General features: G+C 33.4%; 5 protein-coding genes across 6 annotated transcripts in view; 3 read left to right on the top strand and 2 right to left on the bottom strand.

Moving 5' to 3' along the window:
- Positions 1–164: 164 nt before the first annotated feature.
- Positions 165–1,607, top strand: veli (L27 and PDZ_signaling domain-containing protein veli). Its single transcript, XM_015323237.2, has 5 exons — positions 165–352; positions 470–511; positions 585–697; positions 776–1,021; positions 1,241–1,607. Exons 1-5 carry the CDS (start codon positions 316–318, stop codon positions 1,397–1,399), a joined length of 597 nt encoding a protein of 198 aa, XP_015178723.1. The 5' UTR covers positions 165–315; the 3' UTR covers positions 1,400–1,607.
- A 97-nt stretch (positions 1,608–1,704) lies between these two features.
- Cog3 (conserved oligomeric Golgi complex subunit 3) lies at positions 1,705–4,542 on the top strand. Its single transcript, XM_015323238.2, has one exon. The coding sequence runs from the start codon at positions 1,816–1,818 to the stop codon at positions 4,240–4,242; it is 2,427 nt and encodes an 808-aa protein (XP_015178724.2). The 5' UTR covers positions 1,705–1,815; the 3' UTR covers positions 4,243–4,542.
- A 196-nt stretch (positions 4,543–4,738) lies between these two features.
- LOC107067542 (cyclin-dependent kinase 2) lies at positions 4,739–7,969 on the top strand. The gene is made up of 6 exons (XM_015323153.2): positions 4,739–4,970; positions 5,055–5,435; positions 6,541–6,736; positions 6,968–7,240; positions 7,379–7,582; positions 7,659–7,969. The coding sequence occupies exons 2-6, from the start codon at positions 5,320–5,322 to the stop codon at positions 7,767–7,769; spliced, it is 900 nt and encodes a 299-aa protein (XP_015178639.1). The 5' UTR covers positions 4,739–4,970; positions 5,055–5,319; the 3' UTR covers positions 7,770–7,969.
- LOC149033414 (uncharacterized) lies at positions 7,607–8,765 on the bottom strand. The gene is made up of 2 exons (XM_089179780.1): positions 8,708–8,765; positions 7,607–8,634 (listed from the first exon to the last, which is right to left on the bottom strand). Exons 1-2 carry the CDS (start codon positions 8,763–8,765, stop codon positions 8,138–8,140), a joined length of 555 nt encoding a protein of 184 aa, XP_089035906.1. The 3' UTR covers positions 7,607–8,137.
- Positions 8,766–9,249: 484 nt separating this feature from the next.
- tau (microtubule-associated protein tau) overlaps positions 9,250–23,320 on the bottom strand; it is a 25,375-nt gene continuing 11,304 nt past the window's right edge. Inside the window, exons 1-9 of one of the 2 annotated variants that reach the window (XM_089179522.1) lie at positions 20,019–20,113; positions 16,107–18,573; positions 15,771–15,817; positions 15,518–15,692; positions 15,222–15,430; positions 14,805–14,990; positions 13,962–14,006; positions 12,921–13,082; positions 9,250–12,375 (exon numbers count right to left, since the gene is read on the bottom strand). In XM_089179522.1, the coding sequence (XP_089035648.1) occupies positions 12,295–12,375; positions 12,921–13,082; positions 13,962–14,006; positions 14,805–14,990; positions 15,222–15,430; positions 15,518–15,692; positions 15,771–15,817; positions 16,107–18,573; positions 20,019–20,075 (3,429 nt within the window). In that variant the 5' untranslated portion in view covers positions 20,076–20,113 and the 3' untranslated portion in view covers positions 9,250–12,294. Of the gene's footprint in view, positions 12,376–12,920; positions 13,083–13,961; positions 14,007–14,804; positions 14,991–15,221; positions 15,431–15,517; positions 15,693–15,770; positions 15,818–16,106; positions 18,574–20,018; positions 20,114–23,320 lie in introns of those variants that run through there. The other variant, XM_015323146.2, reaches the window with a different exon arrangement.

The raw sequence follows: 23,320 nt of genomic DNA, 5'->3' as shown, positions 1-23,320 counted from the left end.
TTATACGATACAACAAGGCGCATTTTTAAAGGTACATTTTCTAACCTCTTCTCACGTCTTGTAATCTGCATCGTGGAAAAGTGCATTTCTATGACGAATTGTCAAGATATTTATTGTCCAATCAGAATTTAAATACAGAATAATGCAATAACGTTTGAAAACTTGCTTTATAGATTCTACTTGCAACCTTCCAAACTAGATCAAGCAAGTGGAAAGATTAAAATTATTAATAATATATTTATAGAATATTAGCAATAATCTGATACGATAGAATATAAGTTTCAAGTTATCTGATATTGTTTAAAACAGAGGAAAATGACTACGATGGGCGAACCACTTACTTTAGCACGAGGTAAGAATTATTTTGTAACAATTTGACAGAAGTCATCATGTATATATTAATATTATATTAATAATAAACTATAAATATGCATTGTTATTGATTATTTCTTTCATACTAATTTTCTAGATGTTAAGAGATCCATTGAATTGCTTGACAAACTACAAAAAGGTAAAACGTTAAAATTCTGTTTCAAATTTACAATATCTGATTTACGTATATTAACCTTAGATGAAAATTCTAGGTGGTGAAGTTCCAACAACAAAATTAGCTGCGTTACAAAAAGTATTGCAAAGTGATTTTCTCAGTGCTGTAAGAGAAGTATACGAACACGTATATGAAACCGTAGATATTCAGGTATAATATTGTATATTTAGTTTGATCAAAATGAAAGGAAATAAATATTGAAATGAAATACAAATCATTTGTGTAAAGGGATCCCAAGATGTACGTGCATCGGCTACAGCAAAAGCAACTGTCGCTGCATTTGCAGCTAGCGAAGGTCATGCACATCCACGGGTTGTAGAATTACCAAAAACTGAGGAAGGTCTTGGGTTTAATGTAATGGGAGGAAAGGAACAAAATTCTCCTATTTATATTTCACGGATTATTCCTGGTGGTGTCGCGGATAGACACGGTGGATTGAAACGAGGAGATCAGTTACTTTCTGTCAATGGTGTGGTTAGTAAAACATTGTTTTCTTTTTCGGAAAAACTTGTTAGTTTTAACACGTTAAGCTCCAAGCCTTATTTTTTGAGTTGCCATTTAGACCATAATCAGATCTGTCAACCATAGGAAAGACAGAAAATTTAAAGATGGTCCATAGGGATTGGCATGGTGTTTAACGTGTTAAATTATTTAAAATTGTAAGCTCGTCTTACCCGTGATAAATTTTATCAGTGCGTCGAAGGAGAAAATCATGAGAAGGCGGTAGAACTTTTAAAGCAAGCTCAAAATTCAGTTAAGCTTGTTGTTCGTTATACTCCACGAGTTTTAGAAGAGATGGAATTGCGTTTCGATAAACAAAGAGCTGCACGTAGGCGTCAACACATTCAATAAAAAAACTGGAAGACTTAAATAGTTTTAATAATATTTCGCAATATCCATGTAAGTGTTCAAATATAATATAATTATTAATTTAAAGATAAATAATAATAAGAACGATTTATTTCATATTCTTAAATTATAAGAATATAATATATATATATATAAAAAATGTTTATTTCGTGTATATGTATATGATATAAATATAAAGAAGGAACATTAATCTTTTTCGTATTATTGTTTAATAATAAAAATAAAGTACTATTATAAATTTGTATATATTTATTGAAAGGTCTATCGATTTGCGAAAATTAAATTCGGTGTTCAAATCCTGTTATGTCATATTGGTTAGGTGTAGTGTCAGACTGCAAGATGGCGCTGCGAAATGCAGTTTGATATGCATCGAATTTCGATGTTCAAAATGTAAGAAAATGGCGAGAATGACGTGTACACCAGATGATTTGATTCAATGGGATTCTGCTGAAAATTGTTTGGCACCGTTAACAGATGTACAAAAAGAATGTTTGCAAAAATTGGAAGAAGAATTGTCTTCTCTGGACATTACAACTAACGAAAATGCGAGTGAAATTGGTGAATCTTTGGATCAAGACAAATGTGATAAAATAATACAAATAGAACGTTGTCAAGATGTTTTAGAATATTATACTAAATTAGAGAGGGAATATATCTCATCTGAAAATTTGAAATATATGTTATATTTGGATGATCTTAAAACTCGTCGCCAAGAATGCAAAGAACTTTGCGAATTGATTACGGATACCTTGGAAGATTTTTCTATTTTGTTTAAACAATATGCTGAAGTATCGGATAAAACATCATCCTTGCATAATGCAAGTGAAGAACTGATCTCTGATCAAAAGAGATTAAACTCTATGGTAGAGAGTATAGCAGAGTACGTAAAATATTTTAAAGAAGTAGACGTGATAATGGAAAAATTAGAAGCTTCTACATTATCTGTAAATAGCGATATGTTTTTTAATATAGTAGAGAAGGTAGATACTAATATGGATGCTTTACAGACAAACAACACTTTCAAAGAAAGTTCCACTTATTTAGTTAAATATAGACATTGTCAATCCAAGATTATAACTTTGATACAGAATTATATTTTTAATTTATTTGCAAGAACCACAGAAAGCATTTTAAATTTCAATGAAACCGAAGGCGTACAAGAAAACATGGATGCTGCTTTGGCATTATTTTATGGGAGATTTCAAACAATCGTTTCCAAAGTAAAACCTATCATAGATCAAGTGGAAACTAAATCTGCTAAGCGACAAGAATACAATAATTTATTAGTAGAATGTCATCAATATTACTGGAGTCAAAGAGGTTTGGTATTGGGTCCTAGTATTCAGAAATCTTTATCTGCTATAAAAGAAAGATATAATGGAGATCATTGCAGTTTAGTCAGACATTCGTGTGCCTTGCTTTTACACGCGTCCGTCGACGAATATAGATTGTTTTACGAATTCTTTTCTAAGCCATCCATAGGCCTAACAACGTTTTTAGAAAGTCTGTGTACCTCTTTATACGACACTATAAGACCATTTATCATTCACATTAATCATTTAGAAACTCTAGCAGAAATCTGCTGTATTTTAAGGATAGAAATGTTAGACGAACATGTGCAAAATAACTTTGAGCCTTTAGAAGGTTTTGGGAATATTTGCTTGCAACTTTTACATGACGTGCAAGAGAGACTAGTTTTTCGTGCACAATTGTATTTACAATCTGATGTATTGAATTATAGTCCATCACCAGGAGATTTGGCGTATCCAGAAAAGCTAAAAATGATGGAAGATATTGCAGAATCCATAAGAGAAGAAACACGTCAATCAAGAATGAAAAGAATATCTGTATCATCTAATGATAGTAATATACTTGAGCCGGTGTCAAGAAATCATATTATAATGGATTCGATTTATCAAAAATCGCACATGGGTAGTTCACCAGCAGATTTACATGGAATGTGGTATCCTACAGTTCGTAGAACTTTGGTTTGTTTGTCAAGACTTTATCGATGCGTAGATAGATCAGTCTTTCAATCGTTAAGTCAAGAAGCTATATCCCTTTGCGTTCAAAGTATAGAGAAAGCGAGAAATGAAATAGAACTTCGAGCTTCTACATTGGATGCTGAATTATTTCAAATTAAACATTTATTGATATTACGTGAACAAATAGCTCCATTTCAAGTAGACTTTACCATCAAGGAATACAGTTTGGATTTTTCAAGAGTGAAGATGGCAGCTTTTGGATTGCTGGAAAGAAGTTCAAAACTTTTTACTTTGTCGAATAATGCTTTGTTGGAATTTCTATTAGAAGGTACACCTAAAATGAAAGAGCAATTGATCGACTCTCGTAAAGAGGTTGATAATACTTTAAAACATGCTTGCCAAAGATTAATTCAACATGCCACATTTATATTGATCAATCCAGTTATGCAATTGTTAGAAAAAGAAAAAGTACATTCTAATACTTCCAATGCAGATACTAAACAACAAATTTTTGGAAATGCGCAAGAAGTAAATACAATAGTTGCTGATGTCTTACGAACGATTAAATTTAAGCTTCCAAATATTCAACAATCTATGCAGTTATATTTAGCTAACAAAGAGACAGAATTTATTTTATTACGTCCAATAAAGAATAGCATTAGTGCTGCATTTGCACAATTGTATCAATTGTTAAGCAAGTACTATAGTTCAGAAGAACTTTTATTGATTGCTTGTCCATTACCAGAACAAATTTCTGTTATATTGAGTTCGTCCAGTCTTGTTCAAAATAAATCTATACAGTCGGAAAATAAACTTTCACAAGATCAGGAAGAACTTTAATAAGAGATTACCAATCAAATTATTATATGAATAATTGTAAATACATCAAAATATCCATGCAAAATTCTTTCCAATGATCTAATTCCAATGCATATGTAAATAAATTTGTCATTATATCTTTGACCAAAGAAGGTCTATTATTTAAAATGCAATGTGAAATAAAACAAATGTATATCTCAAAGGTTTTATATGTAAATAGAGATATATATGAGACTACTACTCTAATACAATTTTTCTACTAATTATTGTATGAAGCAACATAAAGTACTATAAAACAAAATATAAATTTGTATAAATTTATATATCATGTTTACTTTTTTCTATTAATCGTAAAATTATTAAATTAGTATATTATTTTATTTCATTTGTTATAATATAAACACGATGTGTAAGTAGAATATTGGTTTTGATATATAACATCAGGTGGCGCTGTCAACAAAACAATTACCTGTACTATTTCTTTCTCAATCTACAAGACAGTTCACATACTTGTATATATTAATTAATTGATAACACAAATTTGCCTTTATAAATAGATCGTTCAGTGTATAAAAAACGTTTCCATTTAAATTTAAGCCTTGCATACAAAAATATGTGATTAGTATCTATTAATTAATGAGTGATAACCAATATTAGAAATTAATAGTTTTAGACATTGCTTGGCGGTAAATTTGAAATTCTTGTTCAAATAATAGATTTCGTCGTGAACACATGATAATATTATCGAAGTAAATTACTGCAATAAATCATATATACATATTTGAAAGGTTCATTTAAAAACTAGGAAAAATAAATTTCTTTTGTTTTTTTAGATAAATTTTCATCTAGTAAGAAAGGACGGCACTGCGCAAACGCCTAAAATTACGCGCTGGAAGAGTCAACGTGCGTACAGTTCTTCTTTCCTTGTTGATAAACATTAAGAACAATAAATCGATAGTGGTGTTCGACGATCGACTGCATTGTTCATCGTCGATCCTAAGTAGTAAAGAGTATATTCATAATAGTGGCGTCAATTAAAAAAACGACAAAACGACGGCGTGTCAAGGAAAAGACGACGTCGAACGTGACGTTGAGGTTATGGATAATTTCGTGAAGATTGAAAAAATAGGGGAAGGAACGTATGGGGTGGTATACAAAGCGAAGGATAAACTGACCGGCAAATTGGTGGCGCTCAAGAAGATTCGCTTGGAGACGTATGTTTTTTTATTGTCATTTTTATTTTCTAACGCACACTTAAGTTCTTTCCCCGATTGTTTTTTATTTTATGCAGGGATGATTTAAATATGAAAATAATGGAATGCTCGTAACTCTTAATAATTTATTTTGACCCCGTCTACATCGGGGAAAACGTAGTTACGCCGGGTGTTAAAAGCTTCGTTTGAGATCGTTCAACAAAATATTAAATATAATAATAATAATCTTATTATTTCTCATTAGATCTTAATAACAAGGTTTCTCAATTAATCCATTAGCTAATAATACACTGTTCTATTTAATGCTCATATATGAAAATTATTCGTGCTAACACAAACAAAGTGATGCTTTTTAGTTGATTCTTTTCTATGAGAAATATATATATATATATAAATCTTTGTTGAAGAATAAAATCTCTCTATTAATAGAAATATTCTATAATCGATTCTTAATCCCGGTTGAAATGAAATATTACCTGCCGTGTAATTTGTTTATGTAGTCTTCAGTAATGTTATTTTTATGTTGAATCAAGGGACGCTGTGTTATGTAAAGTCAATCTATATATATATTATGTAAAGAAGCTAACACCAGCTAAAGCAGCACTTATATGATTTCTTAAGCAGTTCGCTTCAATGGTATACGAGCTATCCAGTCTTCAATAAATTTCTTATGTTTGCCTTGCAAGACCGTCATTATCACGCATCTTAAAAAGTTATCTTTCAGACTCTCGACGACTTCATATTGACAAGTCTTTTGCTTATCCGCATTGCTAACATACATGCTAACTTGCACATTGGGGTCAGCTGAATCTGGAGGGGCCACGTTACACTATATTGTCGTAGCACCACATTATTCAGCTTGTTCCATTGTGTTATGCTCGCCTGATTTTAATTTTTTGTCTTCTTATTAATACGTTATAACCACCACTGCTAGAAAATGGGTTACTGTACTATAGGTCAATATATCGGATATTCTTCAACTGTGAATGTGTATTACTTATAGAATTCTATACAAATAAAATTAATCGTGCAGTTTTCTTTTCCTTTTTTCTTCGTTTTCTTTTTTCTTCTATTCATTTAATCATGCGGTATGAATTTCAATTAGGGAAAGCGAAGGGGTGCCATCAACTGCTATAAGAGAAATATCGCTTTTGAGGGAACTTGCACATCCTAACATTGTGCAGTTATTTGATGTTGTCGATGGTGATAAGCATTTATATCTTGTGTTTGAGTTTCTCCAACAGGATCTTAAGAAATTATTAGATTCTGTTAAAAGCGGTTTGGATCAAGCGCTTGTTAAGGTAGGGGATTTATATATTTCATTATAATATTAATATTCAATAACAACTTGGTATGTTAAAAAAAAGAACATAATATATAATACACATGGTATGCGTGTCAGTATATATATATATATATATATATATATATATATATATATATATATATATGCATCTACAAGAAGGTTTTAGAAAACAATGCTGAAGGAATATGTAGAGTATGTGTAACATAAAAGAGATATTTATTTTCAGAGCTACCTTTTTCAGTTACTAAACGGGATTTCCTTTTGTCATTTAAATCGCATATTGCACAGAGACTTAAAACCTCAAAATCTGTTAATTGATCGCGAAGGATCTATTAAATTAGCCGACTTTGGTTTAGCTAGAACTTTTTTGATTCCTGTGAGAACTTACACACATGAGGTAGTGACACTCTGGTACCGTGCACCAGAGATACTCTTAGGAACTAAATTATATTCAAGTGCTGTGGATATATGGAGCCTTGGCTGTATTTTTGCAGAAATGGTTTGTAAAGCTCATGGAATTAATAATAAACAGTAAAATATACAAGAATCTAATTCTTGACGTGTTTTAATTGTTATCTTCTTTCGTTTTGATTCTTTTCTTTTCTTCTTTCGTTTGTTTTCATGTTGTTATTTACAGGCTACAAGAAGAGCACTCTTCCCAGGTGATTCAGAGATAGATCAATTGTTTAAAATATTTCATTTGCTTGGAACGCCAGATGAAAGTATCTGGCCAGGTGTAACGCAGCTTCGTGATTACAAATCAATGTTTCCAAGATGGGAGCCGACTGATTTAGATGAAGCTGTACCTACTTTAGATGCAGAAGCCAAAGATTTACTCATGGTTTGTATTGAACGAAACGTCGAATCTTGATAATTGTTGTATTATTTATTATAATATGTTTTTGTATTGACCACAGAAACTCTTGATATACGATCCTAATGAAAGGATAACAGCTAGGAAAGGTTTGAATCATTCGTATTTTGCTGATGTTAAAATAGTACGACCGCCTTTGCCAAAGAAAAAGTGACATAGATTTACGATACTACAACCAACAGGATATCATATTTTCATTTTAGGATGTATCATAACGTTTAACATAAGATTTAAGTTACAATATTCTAGAGATGTTTTATTAAGGAGACGGTGTAATTTTGATATACGACCAAGTGTTCATTTAAATATATATTTGATACGGTTTAAATTAAATAAACGATTTATATTCTGCTATGTCATATATTAATACGATTCATCCTCCGTAAGATAATAAAATGTAAGCCAACACAATACAAATTAAGCACAAGAAAAAAAAAACAAATCAGTTAAATCTACGTAATAATCGATTTATTATTTTACCGCACGTGCTCCAAAATGAAATATAAATAAAAAAATAAGAACTCATTGAGCAACGCGAGTAGATTGCATCGATGATTCGATCAATTTGGGTAAAATGAGTTTAGGTGATGTCTCCGAGACTGTGTTAATTTCCTGATGAACTGGTGAAGTTGCCAATTTAGGAAGACGCAACTCATTCGGCGACGTTTTTCTCGGAGACGTTTTATTGGTATATTTTAATTTTAAATTATTCGGAGGACGAGGTGGAGTACTCGGTGGTTTCAAAGATTTCACCGAGTCTTCCTTGATCGGACTTTTTTTCTCAGTGATAGTTTTTTCGCTCCTATCTTCATCCCTTTGTAAATTTTGCGCTGCAGGAGGAACATCTGCGTCTTTCGGTAGAACATTATTTTTATTAGACGTTGGTGACTTGGCCAGGCTGCTGCGAACAGCTTGTGCAGTTACTACCCGAGACGGTGATTTCACAGTACGTCCTCGTGTTGGTGTCGATGGTGGTGGCTGTGGTAGGTCGCTATTCCTCGTTTCCGTTTCTTTTTTTCCTCATCCGTTATCTGCTCCTCGGTACTTTGAACCTGAATATACAGGATGCTTGTTTAAAAATTAACTTCTTACTTAAGTGTCTGATCTTCATTGGCAATGGTTCATTTATACTAGGATCATATGTATGCATGTATTAAAGTCAATGAATTACTATTGTATTACGAGATATACGAGATTAGCGAATGTGCAAACTGACCTTGATATTACAGTGGCGGTGAGTGCTCTGACGGTAGTTCGCAGCAGCCGGCGTGTGTTATATACGTGAGGGTGAGGATACACGCTGTGCTGATATATTTATAGATTATTCTTGCAATTTAACTAATTTCTTACTACGGCATGTTCTTTTAAAACCTATTGGGAATATAATTTGAGGAAAAAGTTAAGGAAAATTTAGGGTAAACAAGTTATGAAATATTTTTCCATCTATTCACAGCAGTAGCGGTTGTTAGATTTGTTAGGATCGTTCTTTTTTTCCCCCATAACATGCACGAATTCTACCCTTGTGCAATTTTAAATTTATGGTTCTTTTTTTTAGAAGAATCTTGGTTTTTTTTTTTTTTATTATTCATGGTAGGGATTGAATTTGGGTTGATAAATGAGAGAGACTGGTAATGTAAATTTAAAAACAAAAATATTATTGCGATATTCCAGCATGAACCTCCTGAAAAAGATATACCGGACACAGTCATTGCACAATTGCGCTCGTACGAAGTGGTAACTTGTGACAATTACGAGAACCTAAGATTAGTTTTTTCTTTTTTTTTTTTGGTTTGCATTATTCTGTTTGTATTTATTTTTTTTTTGTTCTTATTTGCTTTTCATTTCTTTCCTTGTTATTGCGAAATATTCGGATGTTAAAATCGAACCGAGGTACACAGTAGTCAAGTATGGAAGCAATATAGTTATTAATGTGTTTGTAATATTACATACATGTATTTTCTAGCGACGTGTAAATTGCATGAAACGTCATAAAGTGAAGACGACAAACAAGAAGAGGCTTTTCGTTTACCTCCCTTACCTTTTTTCTTTCTTTCTTTTTTTTTTTTTACTTATCTTTTCTACCCCTTTCCGTTCCGTACCGTTTTTCAATAATAGCATACTCTCTGACTCCTGATTTTTTCTCTTACCTATCGAGATAATTATTATTCTCTAGCGATAGATTAATTATTATACTGAATAAGTGCAACGAATAGCAATATAGTTTACGTATCTACAGTAACGATTACAAATATCTCGTACTCTCTAGATCATCATTTAGATACAATCTGAAACGAGTTCGATGTACCAAACGATTTCACAAAAATGAATCCTTCGTTTACAATATTATCATATCTCGTATACGCACCACCACGCTTCTTTTTTATATTTTCTTTTTCCTATTCGAAAATTGCGTATTTTCTTCATATTTCATCTTTCAATACTCACTATCAGACACTTTTATTTCTCTCTCTCTCTCTCTCTCTCTCTCTCTTTCTCCGTGTGTGTTTCTTTCTTTATAATAAATTGATGAAAGCGGTCTGATACGTGCGAATACTTGTATTATTATAGTCTTGTTTTCTCAGTGATTCGACCAATCCCGGAATAAAATCGACGATCGAATTTTAACGTGAACTACAGATAATAATAATAATAATAATAATAATTAATAATTATTAATTAAATAGGCAATATCGTTAAATCGCTCATACTAATCACTAATGATTTTTCTTCTATCATTAATTTTCATTTTTTGTTTTTTTTTTGGTTTATTTTTCTTAGCGAGCGATCAGATAAACTTAGGTGTACATCAATGATCGAACGAAACGTTTACCTCTCTTACGTTCACGATTATAATAAATAAAAAAAAAAAAAAAATAAAACAACTTGTCACTATGTCGAACCATAAAAAATTAGAAAAAAAGAAAACAATTATCTATACGTATATGTGTATATATATATATATTTTTTTGTAGGTATGTTATTTTACTTATTTTCTTTTTTTTTTTTAAATAAGAATCACACGTGATCAATCAACCGTGCAATTGCAATCCTTGATTATGGGTTTTGCATGGATTTTGCTTTATAGTTTGATCGATCCGATGAAAAATACGAACGATAAGACGATCTCTCTCTCGTTAAATATAATATTTAAACATTTCCGTATACAATTTTGGATGCTTTCTCAGCTCGACCGTAAATTTCCTACATTTTCTTTCTTTTTTTTTTTTTTTTCCTTTTCTTCTATCTCATTTCTTTTCTTTTATTTTATTTTCTTTATAAAAAAAAAAAAAAAACGTCTTCGAAGGTTAGCTTAAAAAAGAAAATTCAATCAAATTGTATTTTGTTGTTGTTGTTGTGTTGTTATTGGAATGGTGTGGGGGGTTGCCCTTGTTAGAAGAGTAGCGAGAATAAAATAAAGATGAAATAATTTTTGTTTTCACGATCAAATTCGACATGAGAGAAATACAACGAAGACAATAGGACGATGATGATGAAACACAAAAAATAAAATGAATGACGAGTGAAAGATGTTAATTAAGCACGTTATGTCAACTAGCATGGATGACATACGTACGGAATGCGGACGTTGCTGCATCATTATTTCTCTGTCTCTCTTTTTTTTTTTTCTATCTTTCTTTCTCTTTTTCTGTCTCTGTGTATGACCTCTATGCAAGTGCGTGAATGATTATAGAACACTGACAGTGCAGAATTCATCGCGAACGTAAACGTTTTGTTGAATACTTTGAAGAAATTTACACGAGAAATATGTTCAAATATTTGGTCTTTTAGAACGACGATAAAAAAGAAAATTAGAGAGAAAATTAGAGAGAAACACAATTGAATACTTCTTAGTACCGAATTATCAAATCATTGATTTTATTTCTAATAATCGATAGAACGTTGTTTTTAAAAAATGAACGCGTTTTTAAATAATAAACAGATTGTTACTTTAATCGATAATAGCATTTATTTGTTGGATGTTAAAGTGAACATTTGCGTGTTGCAATTATTGATGAACATATAACGTGAATATAAAATTGATGCAAAAGAGAGAGAGAGAAAATCTGAGAGAGAGAGAGAGAGAGAGAGAGAGAGAGAGAAAGAGAGAAAAGTTTAGACAGAATGGTAGAGTAATCAATCAACAACCATTGCCGTGAATTATTAGAAGTCACCGTGTAAAACTCGTTTTCGACGAAAATGAGTTTAATCGTTAGTTGTTTATCACAAAATCGGCAGTGTTGAGACCGTACGAAAAAGAGAAGAAGAAAAAACAAAAACAACAAAAAAAAAAACAAACAAACAACAAGATCTTCACGAGAGCATCGTACGAATGATTCCGCTGTGATCATTAGGAATGGTAGCCTAACAAGGTAAACGCTTGCTTTTAGTATCGGCTCTTGAAAAAGAGTCTCTTTTTTCTTGTTTTCTTTTTTTTTTTTTTTTTTTTTTTTTTTAAAGGGGGATGGTATAATGATCCCACATTTGTTGGGATTCTCGTAGAAGTAACAGGAGGAGGGAAGGAGGGAGGGAGGGAGGGAGTTAGGGGTGGTTGAGGACGAGGAACGGGGGAAAAAGGTAAACGTGAGTTTAATATACGTAAAGTGACGAAGTTTTTCTAAGACCAGAATTTATCGGTCGAGTTATTTTTTGTTTGTTTTTGTTTTTTTTTCATGAGAGAGCTAGCATTCCTGGTTGAGGTTCTCGTCCGAAGCTGGCAGGCCGTTCTTGCCGTCGGTGATCGCGCCGGAGGGTATTGGGCTCTGCGGGCACAAGACACGTTTCACAATTAGAGGAAGAAACCGAAAAACCTTCCCACCGACAACAAAACTATTCCTATTCCTCAAAAAACCCATTGAGCAAGGTTGCGCGTTCATTCCATTTCCATCCATTTGCAAATCTCGACTAAGTTTTAACGTAATTGGAGATCTTTTCTTTTTTTTTTTTCTTTCAATGTTGAGTACGATGTACACGAAATTAACGAAATTTTAATACAACCTTTCTATTTTTTTATTATTTTTCTTTTTCCCCGTTAGTATAGTTGGGTTATCGATATTTAATAAAATAAAAGTGTGCTGAAATAATACGTTGAAAAAAGACAACATGCAGCGCGCGAGTGATTTCAAGCAAGTAGTTTAGCTAGTGCGAATTTTCATTAAAAAAAAAAAAAAAAAAAAAAACAAATTAAAAAGCATCGATTCGTTTCGAACTAATAAATAACTAATTAATTTGAATCTTAGAAATAATCTTATAATTTATCGTTGTAAATTGTTGTTTAACGTGAAGGATTACACATAAAAAAGCATACCTGTGAACCACTACCGCAAAGACTTTCAACATTTGAGCCTGTCTGTCTGAGATAATCCTTGTCGTTGAAGATCTTCTTGTCACCGCCACCCGGCTTATGTTTCACATTATCCATAGATCCTATTTTACTTTCAGCCTTGATATCAACCTTCTGCGTTTGTATCTGCAAATATAATTCTCATGTTGTTAAATCAATCATTCAAAATGAAACATTTCATTTCAATTGTGATCGAACAGTGAAATAAAAGTTCAAGCAGCATAGAAAAAAATGGATGCGTTTAAAGTCATGGTTTTATTTTACTCGTTCACGAATAAGCTCTACACTATTATCTACGATAATAAGAAAAAAAAAGTACAAATTATCGTATTCTATAATCGTTAAAATAATATCAAACAAATATTGATAGTTGATGCTACTGCTGTCGCAATAATATGGCGTAACATGTAATAAATTGTATAATAATAATAATAATAATAATAATAAAAAAAATGTATAATTTAGTAATATACTCTCTTTGAGACATGCTTCGTCATGCTAGAGTTTTTTTCTCCGATGAAAAACAATACTTTTACTTACTTTGCTGATTAATCAAAAATATACCTTTATACATCCAGCGAAATAGTATGCACATTTTATGATCAGAAAACGACGATATGGCACGAATCCAAGTTTGTTAATAAATAATAAAACGGACGAATATAATATAATAATGTTTTAGTTTTTCTATTCACGTTAGTGGATGATAATGTTATGATTATATTATTATAAATTATGATTTCAATCGATGGATTTCGCGTGTGTGATAAAATGATATAAAACAGTAAAAAAAGAAGCTCATTAGTTAGCTCATTCATTAGTGTTCAGCCGTGCCTTCAAACTTTCATATATAATATCATTTGAATTAAAAGTTGATAATAACAATAAGATAATCCGACATACGGGGTGCTTGTACCGTTTGACGAGAAAGAACCCAAATAGAGGAATAGATGCGGAAGAGACTTTGTATATATATATTTATTTAACTGTCCATTATATACTTACGTCGTTATTCGTGTCCTGCGGTGTCTTTGGTGGCGTCGCCGATGACTGAACACCAAGAAATAACAATGACTTGTTAATTAATGACAAGTGGACGAACCGCATGCATACGGAAGAGAAAATGTAGTGATAATCTTCGACGAACTAAATCTTTTTCTTTATTATCTTTAATTATGTATTACTAAATCACAATATATCAAATATCGCGGAACTAAATTCTTATAGAGTTGCATATTTATATGCATTCCGCATGCAACGTTTCATTCACGACGAATAAGTAAGTAGTATTTGTAATTTTTTTGTTTGTTCGAAGTAGTTGGCTTTTTATTTCTTTGACTTTCTGGTTGAACGAACGAAGCGAGCATTTTGTTAATCACTGTGACAAATATGAATGAAGGTAAATCAATGATAAATTAATGATAATAATGTAGGAATAAATTTGATCGTTTTCATTTTGATTTCAATTAGATCGATTATTATTACTCGCTTCTTCCTTGATCTATCTATGAGAATCTGTGTTATATATTACGAAAATAATAATGCATAAAAAACATTAGAAACACTAACGGCACTTTTCTAGATTATATTATAATTGGAAAAAAAAAAAAAAAGAAATAATTAAGTAAGTAAATGCATTAGAGTTAAACACGAACATGCTGAAATCAGTGGTTAAAATTTATAATAATAATAATAATAATAATAATAATAATAATAATAATAATAATAATAATAATAATAATAATAATAATAATATTAATAATATATTATAATAAAGTCTCGAATTGTCAAGGATACAAGGCCAATATAATAATGTTTGCGATGAAATGTTAAAAAGAAATGCTTTACCTTGACACTTCCACCACCAGGTACGTGCTTGGCGTTATCTTTCGAGCCTACTTTTGGTTTAGCTTTGTCTTTAAAATCCAACTTGACTGTCTCGATCTTTTTATCACCGCCGCCGGGTTTATACGTGGCATTATCCAAAGAGCCCACTTTGGGTTTTGCATTCCATTGAAGTTTTATTTGAGATATCTGTCAAATGAATAATTATTATTCGACATAAAAGAGAATGAAAAGAATAAAATGAAGAAGAAAGCATTGTACCTAAGTTTGATTTACCAAAGCCAACAACGAAGATAATAAAATCTTGGCACAATGTTCCACTTATGTGGAACAATTATTAATTGTTCATTAATTTCATTGGCAAAAATTTCAAGATCAAACACATTTATTTTCATTCAAATTTATAAATGATAAGCTCACCTTTTTGTCACCGCCACTGGGCGTGTATTTTTCGTTCTTCGCAGCGATCTTAGGTTGTGCCTTGCTAAAGTCCAACTTTCTATTTTCTATTTTAACTTTTCCACCACCAGGTTTGTAACTGGCATTTTCTAATGAACCGATTTTCGATCGTACAGTTTTCAAATTCGGCGAAGGTGCCGCACCAACTTGAACTTTGTTCATCGGCACCTCTGTGTATCATTAAAAAAAAAAAGTAAAAAACCACATTCAATTATATCGGATTATCAAGGATTTTTTTTTTTTCGTGATTAACTTACTCTTTTTTTCTTGACTTCCTGTCGATGACGGTGTCTCTGGAGTTTTTGGCAATGATTTGCTAGATTTGCTAGGCGATTTCGTCGGCGATCCAGCTGTTGATCTTTTATCACTCTCTTTGGATTTCGATGGTGATTTTTTTGTTGGCGAATCTGCGACTCCATTCGTAGTTGGTGACTGTAATAGATAAATAATATAAGAGATGATTAATTTATATTGTTTTTATTTTTTATTTTTATTTTTTATAATACTCACAACGTTATGCTTGGTCAAATCGTTAATAGCACTGTCATTTTCAATATCTGCGAAAATAAAATAAATACGATGCAAATGTTAGATCAAATTTATGAATTTTTTGGTCATAGCAAAAATCCGAAGCAAAATCATCGTCGTAACGATCAAATCAAAATATTCAATATCAAAATGAATTATAATACAAGTACAAGCGTAAAATGTGTGAGAAAAATAAGCGTATCTATTAGAAAATTTCATTGCCAGTTGAATAATTAATAGCAAAACATTCAGAACCACTTTGAAGAATAATGGGAGTGCAAGTAAGTAAACTTTGTTTTATGTTGCAATTGGCAAAACCTTTTTTTCGTTTCTCGCTCTGTAGTTTAATGGGTGTTTGCGCGCGTCGTGGTTTTCCAGTAGGCGTTGTCGGTTTCGAAGTTTCTCGAGAGGAACCTTCCGTTTTTTCCTCCAGGCTTTCGTCCTTCTTGATGATAGAATCCTCAGCGAAGGTAGTTTTTTTCTTTTCACCCTCGCAAGGCTTTATACTGATTGCTGATTTCGGTGATTTCGGGGAACCTGGTGAAGACAGAGACCTTCTCTGTCCATTGTCAAAACCTTGAACACTTTCTAGAGGTGACTTTGGTGGTGTAGGCAAGGATTCTGGTAGGGACAATTTTTCCTGCATTTCCAAAGAGGGAGAACTCGCTGGTACAGTTGGAGTCTGCTCTTTCTCCGAAGTAGAATCTTTTGATAAAGCCGAGGTAGGTCTGCTGGGTTTTTCTAGATTTAAACTTTCCGATTTATTTTCCGCCTGAACGTCCACGACCGTTGGCGTCGAGGCTCTGGAAATGTCGGAGGATTTTGACGGAGTTTTCGAGTCTTGTTCGAGGTTTTGCATCGTTAAATTATTCGAAGGACTCGGAGTTAATTTTCTTTTATCATCCATTACGACATCGGGTGAGGGTGACGTTGGAGAAGGGGAAGGAGATTTAGTAGCAGGAGTTTTCGGTCTCTGTTCTGCAGATTGAACAGTCGGCGAATCGTTTAAAGCTTCCTTAGAATTGTCCTCCTTCGTGACGTCCGGGGATGGAGACTTTGATGGTGTTTTTGATGCTTCGTCAGAATTCTTAATTGGCGTTGGAATATTCGAAGGACTTCCAACTGAAGGAGAAGGAGAAGCAGGAGGAGGACTTTGTTGTTTGTTCTCTTTTATAATATCCGCTGACGGAGGAGACTTTGACGGTGTTCTTGGCATTTGATCTACGTTTTCTGGTGTTAAATTATTTGTAAGATTTTCCAAATTTGTTAATTTCTCTTCAATTTGATCTTTTTTCGTCGGCGTGGAATCACTTTGATCATTCTGACCTGCAGAATGTATGGTTTGTGTTTGAGGACTAGCGGGACACTTTGCACTATCTTCTTTCGTTGTTAATTCATCGACTTTATTATTATCCTTTTCTACTTTCTTTTCTTTAGATTCGTCTAGCACTATTTCACTCTTACTATCCTCATTAATTTTCATTTCAACGACCGAGGAACGTTGTTCGGTTTTCATTTGATCAATTTTATCTTCCATTTTGCTCGATGCAGGTCTACTGCTAGAAGAAGATTCCTTCTTGACTTCGTCTTTAACGTCGTCACCAATTTGATCATTTTTAGTAGGAACAGACTTATCCTCATCGATGGAATCATTTTTATTCGACGTTTTATCTTCCGACTTGTCTAATAAAGATTTACTCGAAGTTTCTTTATCTTCAGGCTGTTCGTTATCGTTTACAGGAACGATCATTCGTTCGGGTGATTTTCTCTCGGATTTAGTATCGATCGTAGCTGTTCCTGGCCGAGTTACTGATTTACCGCTATCCTCCATTTTTTGTCCTATTTTTGGAGATACCGAAGAGTCCGATAGGGATTCCTTACTACGGTCAGCATTGCCATTTTTCTGTGGTGATTTGTCTTTATTGGGGGGTAAATTGTCACTTGGGCGTGGCGACTTATCGGTGTCAGAAACCGTGCTACCATTTTGTCTAGGTGACTTTTCAGTATCCATCACAACGTCGTCATCATCGTCATCGTTTTCACCGCTACCGCGAACGTCAGCTTTCTTTTTTTGAATCGAATTCTCTCGGACGAGATCGCTCTTCTCTTCGTCCAAGTCCGGCATTTTTTCTATGATTATACGAGGACGTACAGATTGTTTGTTCTCCTTATTAGATAATTGACACGGTCTTGCTGTGTTTAAGGACGGATCATTCCTCGGTCTTTGTGGCACCGAATTTTTAAGTGGCCTCGGTGAATTGAAACTTTGCCCTTGCTGTTGATTTGTGCTTGCCGATGCGGACAAATTCAAGATTCTTTGTTCTGTTCTCTGTTCGATGACGTTTCTTTGATAATTTGGTCTGGGTCCTACCGGTTGTGGAACCGGAGGTGGTCCTCCGCTCGTTGGATTCGCTACTCTGACTCCAGGGCTTCCAGGGAATCTTGGATTTTGAGGATTTTGAGGACTTTGAGGACTTACTGGATTTTGTCTACTTTGTATTTGCCTGGGTGAATGCACTGGGTTTCCAGGATGATGCACTTGGTTGTTTCCAGGAGGCCTCGGTGAAAGCCCGTGTGGTCGAAGTTGTACGAGTTGTTGTTGGCTTGATTTAGATTGGCCTATGGACGTATGACTTTCTAAACCGTAAATAGGGTGTTGCGCTTGTTGTCCTGCAGGACGGTTAGCTCCTATAGGGCCATTATTTACTGGGTATCTTGGAAATCCAGTAGGAGTAACTTGGGGTCTTGCTTGAAAGCCTTGCGATAGAGGTGCACCCTGCTTTACCTACGAGAAAGAACGTTTCATCTCGCATTTACTCCAAACTCAAACTTTCCGATTGTTATTTGGGAATGCAAACATCTGTTTGATATTCTTGGAATTCTCGCAACTTCCTCACCGATATATTTTTCCTAATGTTCGAAGTTTTTCAACTGATGTGCCAACTAGATTATGTTTATCTATAATTACGTAAATTAAATGTTCTTTCCTATTACATTTCTTTCTGTTTTTATAGGTCGAATAGAAAAGAAAAAAACAAATACAATTATTTGAAGTTTGTAAAGAGGAAACAATTGACTACGTCTAATTACGTTTGAAATATCTCTAATGAGAATATGAACTTTGGAGAAATCTTAAGTCTTTTGAATATTGGGCTTTCGCATGTTCCACATCACGTACGTCATGCGAGTATCCTTATACAGTAAAGGGTAAACGCACCCCACGTATTCACTCGAACGTGCACGCTGCTCCTTAATCCGTAAGTTTGCCCTTCCTTCCTTTCGTATATTGTACAAGTCTGACGAATCTGCTCCCCCATTTTTAAAGCTTTGCTATTTTAGCATAACAATCGTCGGCAGTTGTGCTCCTAAATATTTTCTTTTTTTTTTCTCCCCACACTAATAAGAACGAGTGTGGCGAACTTCTATTGTGCCAGTCGCGTTTTTTCAAACGACCAAATAATTGTGGATTTTAATTTGGGGGAGGAAGGGTGGTATTACTAAATAAATACAAATTATTTCTAAATTAGACTACCGTGTTCTCAAAAGATTCATCAGTATAATAATATTTCAAATAGTACAAGTTGGAACGAATTATAATATATTAAACCTACGTAAATCCTGTTCCTTGCACGTAATAGGATTTTATCTATTTATCGCTATAGATATCTGTTCATCCAACGATTGGGCTATTTCGAAAGGATATTTTACACGGCATCGAGATCAGTAATTGGTTGGAAATAAGAGAAAAGTGCAAGGGCAGGGTGTTCGGTCGTGCAAAGCGAAGAAATTGGGATGCGCGATATCGGCCCTGGGCTCATCGATCTCTCGATAATACGAGACGACGGTGACGTCTCGAGAAACATTTCCACGGTACCTGCCACCGCTTGCTTAACTTTGCTTTCGTTATGGGATCGAACCACGAATGACTGTAGTCCAGATACAACACTATCGATATCCATCACGATTCCTAAAGACCTTTTAACTTGGCGTGACTCGAGAAAACCCTTTTCCTTTAATACATACAACTATCTCACATATTTGTTTCTATCTTTCCTTATTTCTATTCATCTCGTTGCTAAATTTACATCAAACGAATACGAATTATGATCATAAATGTCGAATTCTAAATGAATAATTGCCGACAAGTTCTTCTTGCGGTTTGATGAATGATTTTTGATATATTTTAATATTGCCGTTTGATTGTCTTTTTGTTGTTTTGCTTCTGCTTACCGTGCTCGAACCGCGAATCAAAGCAGCATTGTTAGTCGTTGTTTCTTGCGGATCCATTGTTGTTCGTACGTATTTCTGTTGTAATAGACACTTTTTAGATCGATTTGTTCATCTTGTAGCTTCTGACAAAATGGTCCTCCATGGAACCTGTTGCGTATCAACAACAACAGTCACTCGATTGGACTGTGAATAGAGTCAACGTGCACGATACCAATATAACGTGGCTACATCTTGAATCATGATTTTGTCGGTGTAGTGCAAAACAGGATATGGGTGTCCTGTTTGTGATATCGACAATCTAACTTTTACCAGCGTGTATCAATATTACTGTTTGTACTTTTCAGTTTCCTCTACTGAGAGGATTCTTCCAAGTATACTTTAGATTATTCTATTCTAAGGAAGAACATTATATTATTTGACAATACAATAAACCTAACATCTCTTGGAAGATTCCTGTTTATTTGGTGTATCGACGAATCGCGTATTGTAAGTTTCGTGCATAAAAGCTTGGACATTTAAATCTCGCAAGTATTGCGAATAATTCATAGCAATCAGGTACACGATATATACCTGACAGCTACAGACGGCGCCTACTTTAATATGTACCTACAATGCGTGCAACGAGGATAACCTTCAATTATAAATTACCTCGCGCATTCTACGTGTCTCTTTTCATTATTACGTGCTTTTACGTTTACAAGGTTGTAGTGATCATGAGTATCAATTTACATGCTTTTCCTATTTCGTAGTTTTTCGTTGTTCTAAGTGATGTTGCACTATTGTAATATATTCATCATTTTGAATTCAAATGATAATAAACTAACATCATTGATGTAGATGATATGTTACGTTTATAAATTTCCTTTTTAATGAATAATTAAGAGTTATGTAAGGGTCAAATAACGATGAAATTCGTTTATCGTCAATTATTGAATGTGATGATATTTATCATCGGAAAGTGCAGTCGGTACGGATAGCGTTTTGCATTTGAAAGTAGCCCCTCGTACGATCGATAGAATAAATTTCAATAGTTTGAACCGTAGACTATACTCTTCCCTGAGGAATATGAAATTTTGCGGAATAATTAGGTGCGAGTTTTAGAACGCATTTGGAAAGATACAATTTACAGTTAGATTCTAAACCTCGGAGGAGTCATTTTGTGGAAGCTTTAACGTTGCTTGCTTGCATGATAAATAATGGTAAATATCGTTTGCGGCCTGTTAAACTACCGCGCGTTCTTAACAAGTTACAAGAAACGGAAAGCAAAGACGGCTAAAGGGGTAAATGTAAACGGAGGAAGACACGCAAACCGTCATAACTGCCGAGCTAGGCACAATGAAAGATCGCGTTACCGTCTTACTACCGGCGATTGACCTTGGCAAATACGAATACTTCCACCTAGTATTTTGGTATCCAAGTTCGTGTTTTCGATTTAATATAATACTGAACACGATTTATGTATCTACAGGTATGTATATATATATATACATCATACATCATTTGTTCAGAAAAACATTGAACTAACACGTGAGAAAAAATTTGTCTACGAACAAAAAATCTTTAACAGAACGATAAATTCATTCATAGAAACGAAATGGACAAGAAGTACTTAGACGAATCAAAATAATCGTTCGGATCTCGTTGTAAGGGTTGAATTTTTCCACCCTCGATAAAGTCACGTTCTATGTTAAAAAAAAAAATATCATGTGCGCAGATCACACGTGTTAGAAGTGAAACCTTCGAAAAACTAAGTTTCGAGAGAAAGAGACGACTGCAGAATATCAGGAGTAGGATAATTGTTGGGTTTACTTGTTATAACATTATAATTATATTATTGTTATCATATTCAAAAATTATTAAACGTTTTATTAAAAACATATATAAATAGATAACATATTACACAGCAAGCAAGTTCTCAATTCAAAGAAATGAGACAAGTTGCTTCTGGTAACTTAAAAATGCATGGTAACAAAACACTTCTGTTAGTCTAGTAAAAACTACTACTTTTCGGAAAAAACCTCACTACTTTTCGGAAAAAACCTCATTACTTTTCGGAAAAAACCTCACTACTTTTCGGAAAAAACCTCACCTACGGAAAATACTCACCTACCAAACTCAACCTACAATTCTGACAATGTTGTCTAATTCTTTTTCTCTCATGTATCTTATAATCAATTTTTTTTTTTTGTAAAATTTTGCAGACATTACAATTATTTTTCGTTTTATTGACTTTTCCGTTTCCGTTTATTTACTTTTCAGATCACTCCCATTCTAAAGAAGTTTTCACTTCACAAAGAAAAGAAAAGGAAAAAAGTAATCGATCGCGACAAGTGTTAACCTTCAGACGTTCTTGCTTTTTTTTATCGAACTTATCTGCTATTCTTTTTTTCTTTCTGCTTCATTATAATAGTCTGAGAATAAGAAATGAACTAAGTCAGTCCACGCACCTTTTTTCTGATTCTTATCCTTTAACGGTGAGTATCGTTCACTTGGACGACGACTGCTGGGATTGAAATTTACGTGTGAGGTGTGAGTTTCGTGCAAGTTCTATCAAGACTTAAAACATTAGTATGATTCATAGGCAAATATGATTCGTTGAGACTGAGAATTTTATCAGGAGACACAGATCGCGATAGTGCACGTGTTAGTGAATCATAGAACAATTCATTTGCGCAATAACATTTCTATGATTTTCTTTATAATTTTGTAATTATTTCATTTATCGATTCAAATCAGGAATTATTGTTTTACAAAGGAAATGGTTTTTTTTTTTTGCAATTGATCGAACGATTATCGCAAAAGTTTAAATTCTATTCGCAGGAGTTATTATAATCACGTATGTATACGAGCGTAAAAATAGTATTTTCCTAGAACGAATATAATTCATCGTAGAACGAGAAAATCGTCGTCCTAGCCTTAGATACGTTCAAAACTTCCGCTCTTATTTCCGTCGGAAAAGCAGAAACGAGCCATGGCACTACTGCTCCGTCGGCATTATACGAGTACAGGCCAACTGCCCATTCCTCGAGTTATTGATCGTGCCCGTTGAGAGAGTGTGTGTGCGTTCAATTCCATCCTTTTTATGCACATCGATGAATAGATGTGACTACTAAGAACAACTCATATATGATTTCTTATCTAATATGGAAAATTAACGCGTTCGCGTGCCTTCCCTAGGCTTCCAAGAATAAAAATAAAGAAGAAAAATTTATGAGAAAATAAAAAACATTAGAACAATAACTCATTGGAACCTATCAGAAATTAGCTAGGATGGATTGAAAGTCTACCAAAGTAAACCTAAT

The sequence above is a fragment of the Polistes dominula genome, unplaced genomic scaffold (assembly GCF_049000335.1).
Source record: "Polistes dominula isolate Pdom_NZ unplaced genomic scaffold, Pdom_raw_medaka contig_27, whole genome shotgun sequence".
NCBI classification, from domain to species: domain Eukaryota; kingdom Metazoa; phylum Arthropoda; class Insecta; order Hymenoptera; family Vespidae; genus Polistes; species Polistes dominula.
The sequence above is the reverse complement of the archived record's forward strand: the minus strand, read 5'-3'. Positions and strand labels throughout refer to the sequence as shown.

Coding starts and splice junctions, on each gene's coding strand:
- LOC149033414 (XM_089179780.1), bottom strand. CDS start 8,765: ATGCATACATATGATCCTAGTATAAATGAACCATTGCCAATGAAGATC. Junction 8,635..8,707: donor AATGAAGATCAGACACTTAA/GTAAGAAGTTAA, acceptor ATAACGGATGAG/GAAAAAAAGAAACGGAAACG.
- LOC107067542 (XM_015323153.2), top strand. CDS start 5,320: ATGGATAATTTCGTGAAGATTGAAAAAATAGGGGAAGGAACGTATGGG. Junction 6,737..6,967: donor TGGATCAAGCGCTTGTTAAG/GTAGGGGATTTA, acceptor ATTTATTTTCAG/AGCTACCTTTTTCAGTTACT. Junction 7,583..7,658: donor AAGCCAAAGATTTACTCATG/GTTTGTATTGAA, acceptor TATTGACCACAG/AAACTCTTGATATACGATCC.
- veli (XM_015323237.2), top strand. CDS start 316: ATGACTACGATGGGCGAACCACTTACTTTAGCACGAG. Junction 512..584: donor GCTTGACAAACTACAAAAAG/GTAAAACGTTAA, acceptor TGAAAATTCTAG/GTGGTGAAGTTCCAACAACA. Junction 698..775: donor ATGAAACCGTAGATATTCAG/GTATAATATTGT, acceptor ATTTGTGTAAAG/GGATCCCAAGATGTACGTGC.
- Cog3 (XM_015323238.2), top strand. CDS start 1,816: ATGGCGAGAATGACGTGTACACCAGATGATTTGATTCAATGGGATTCT.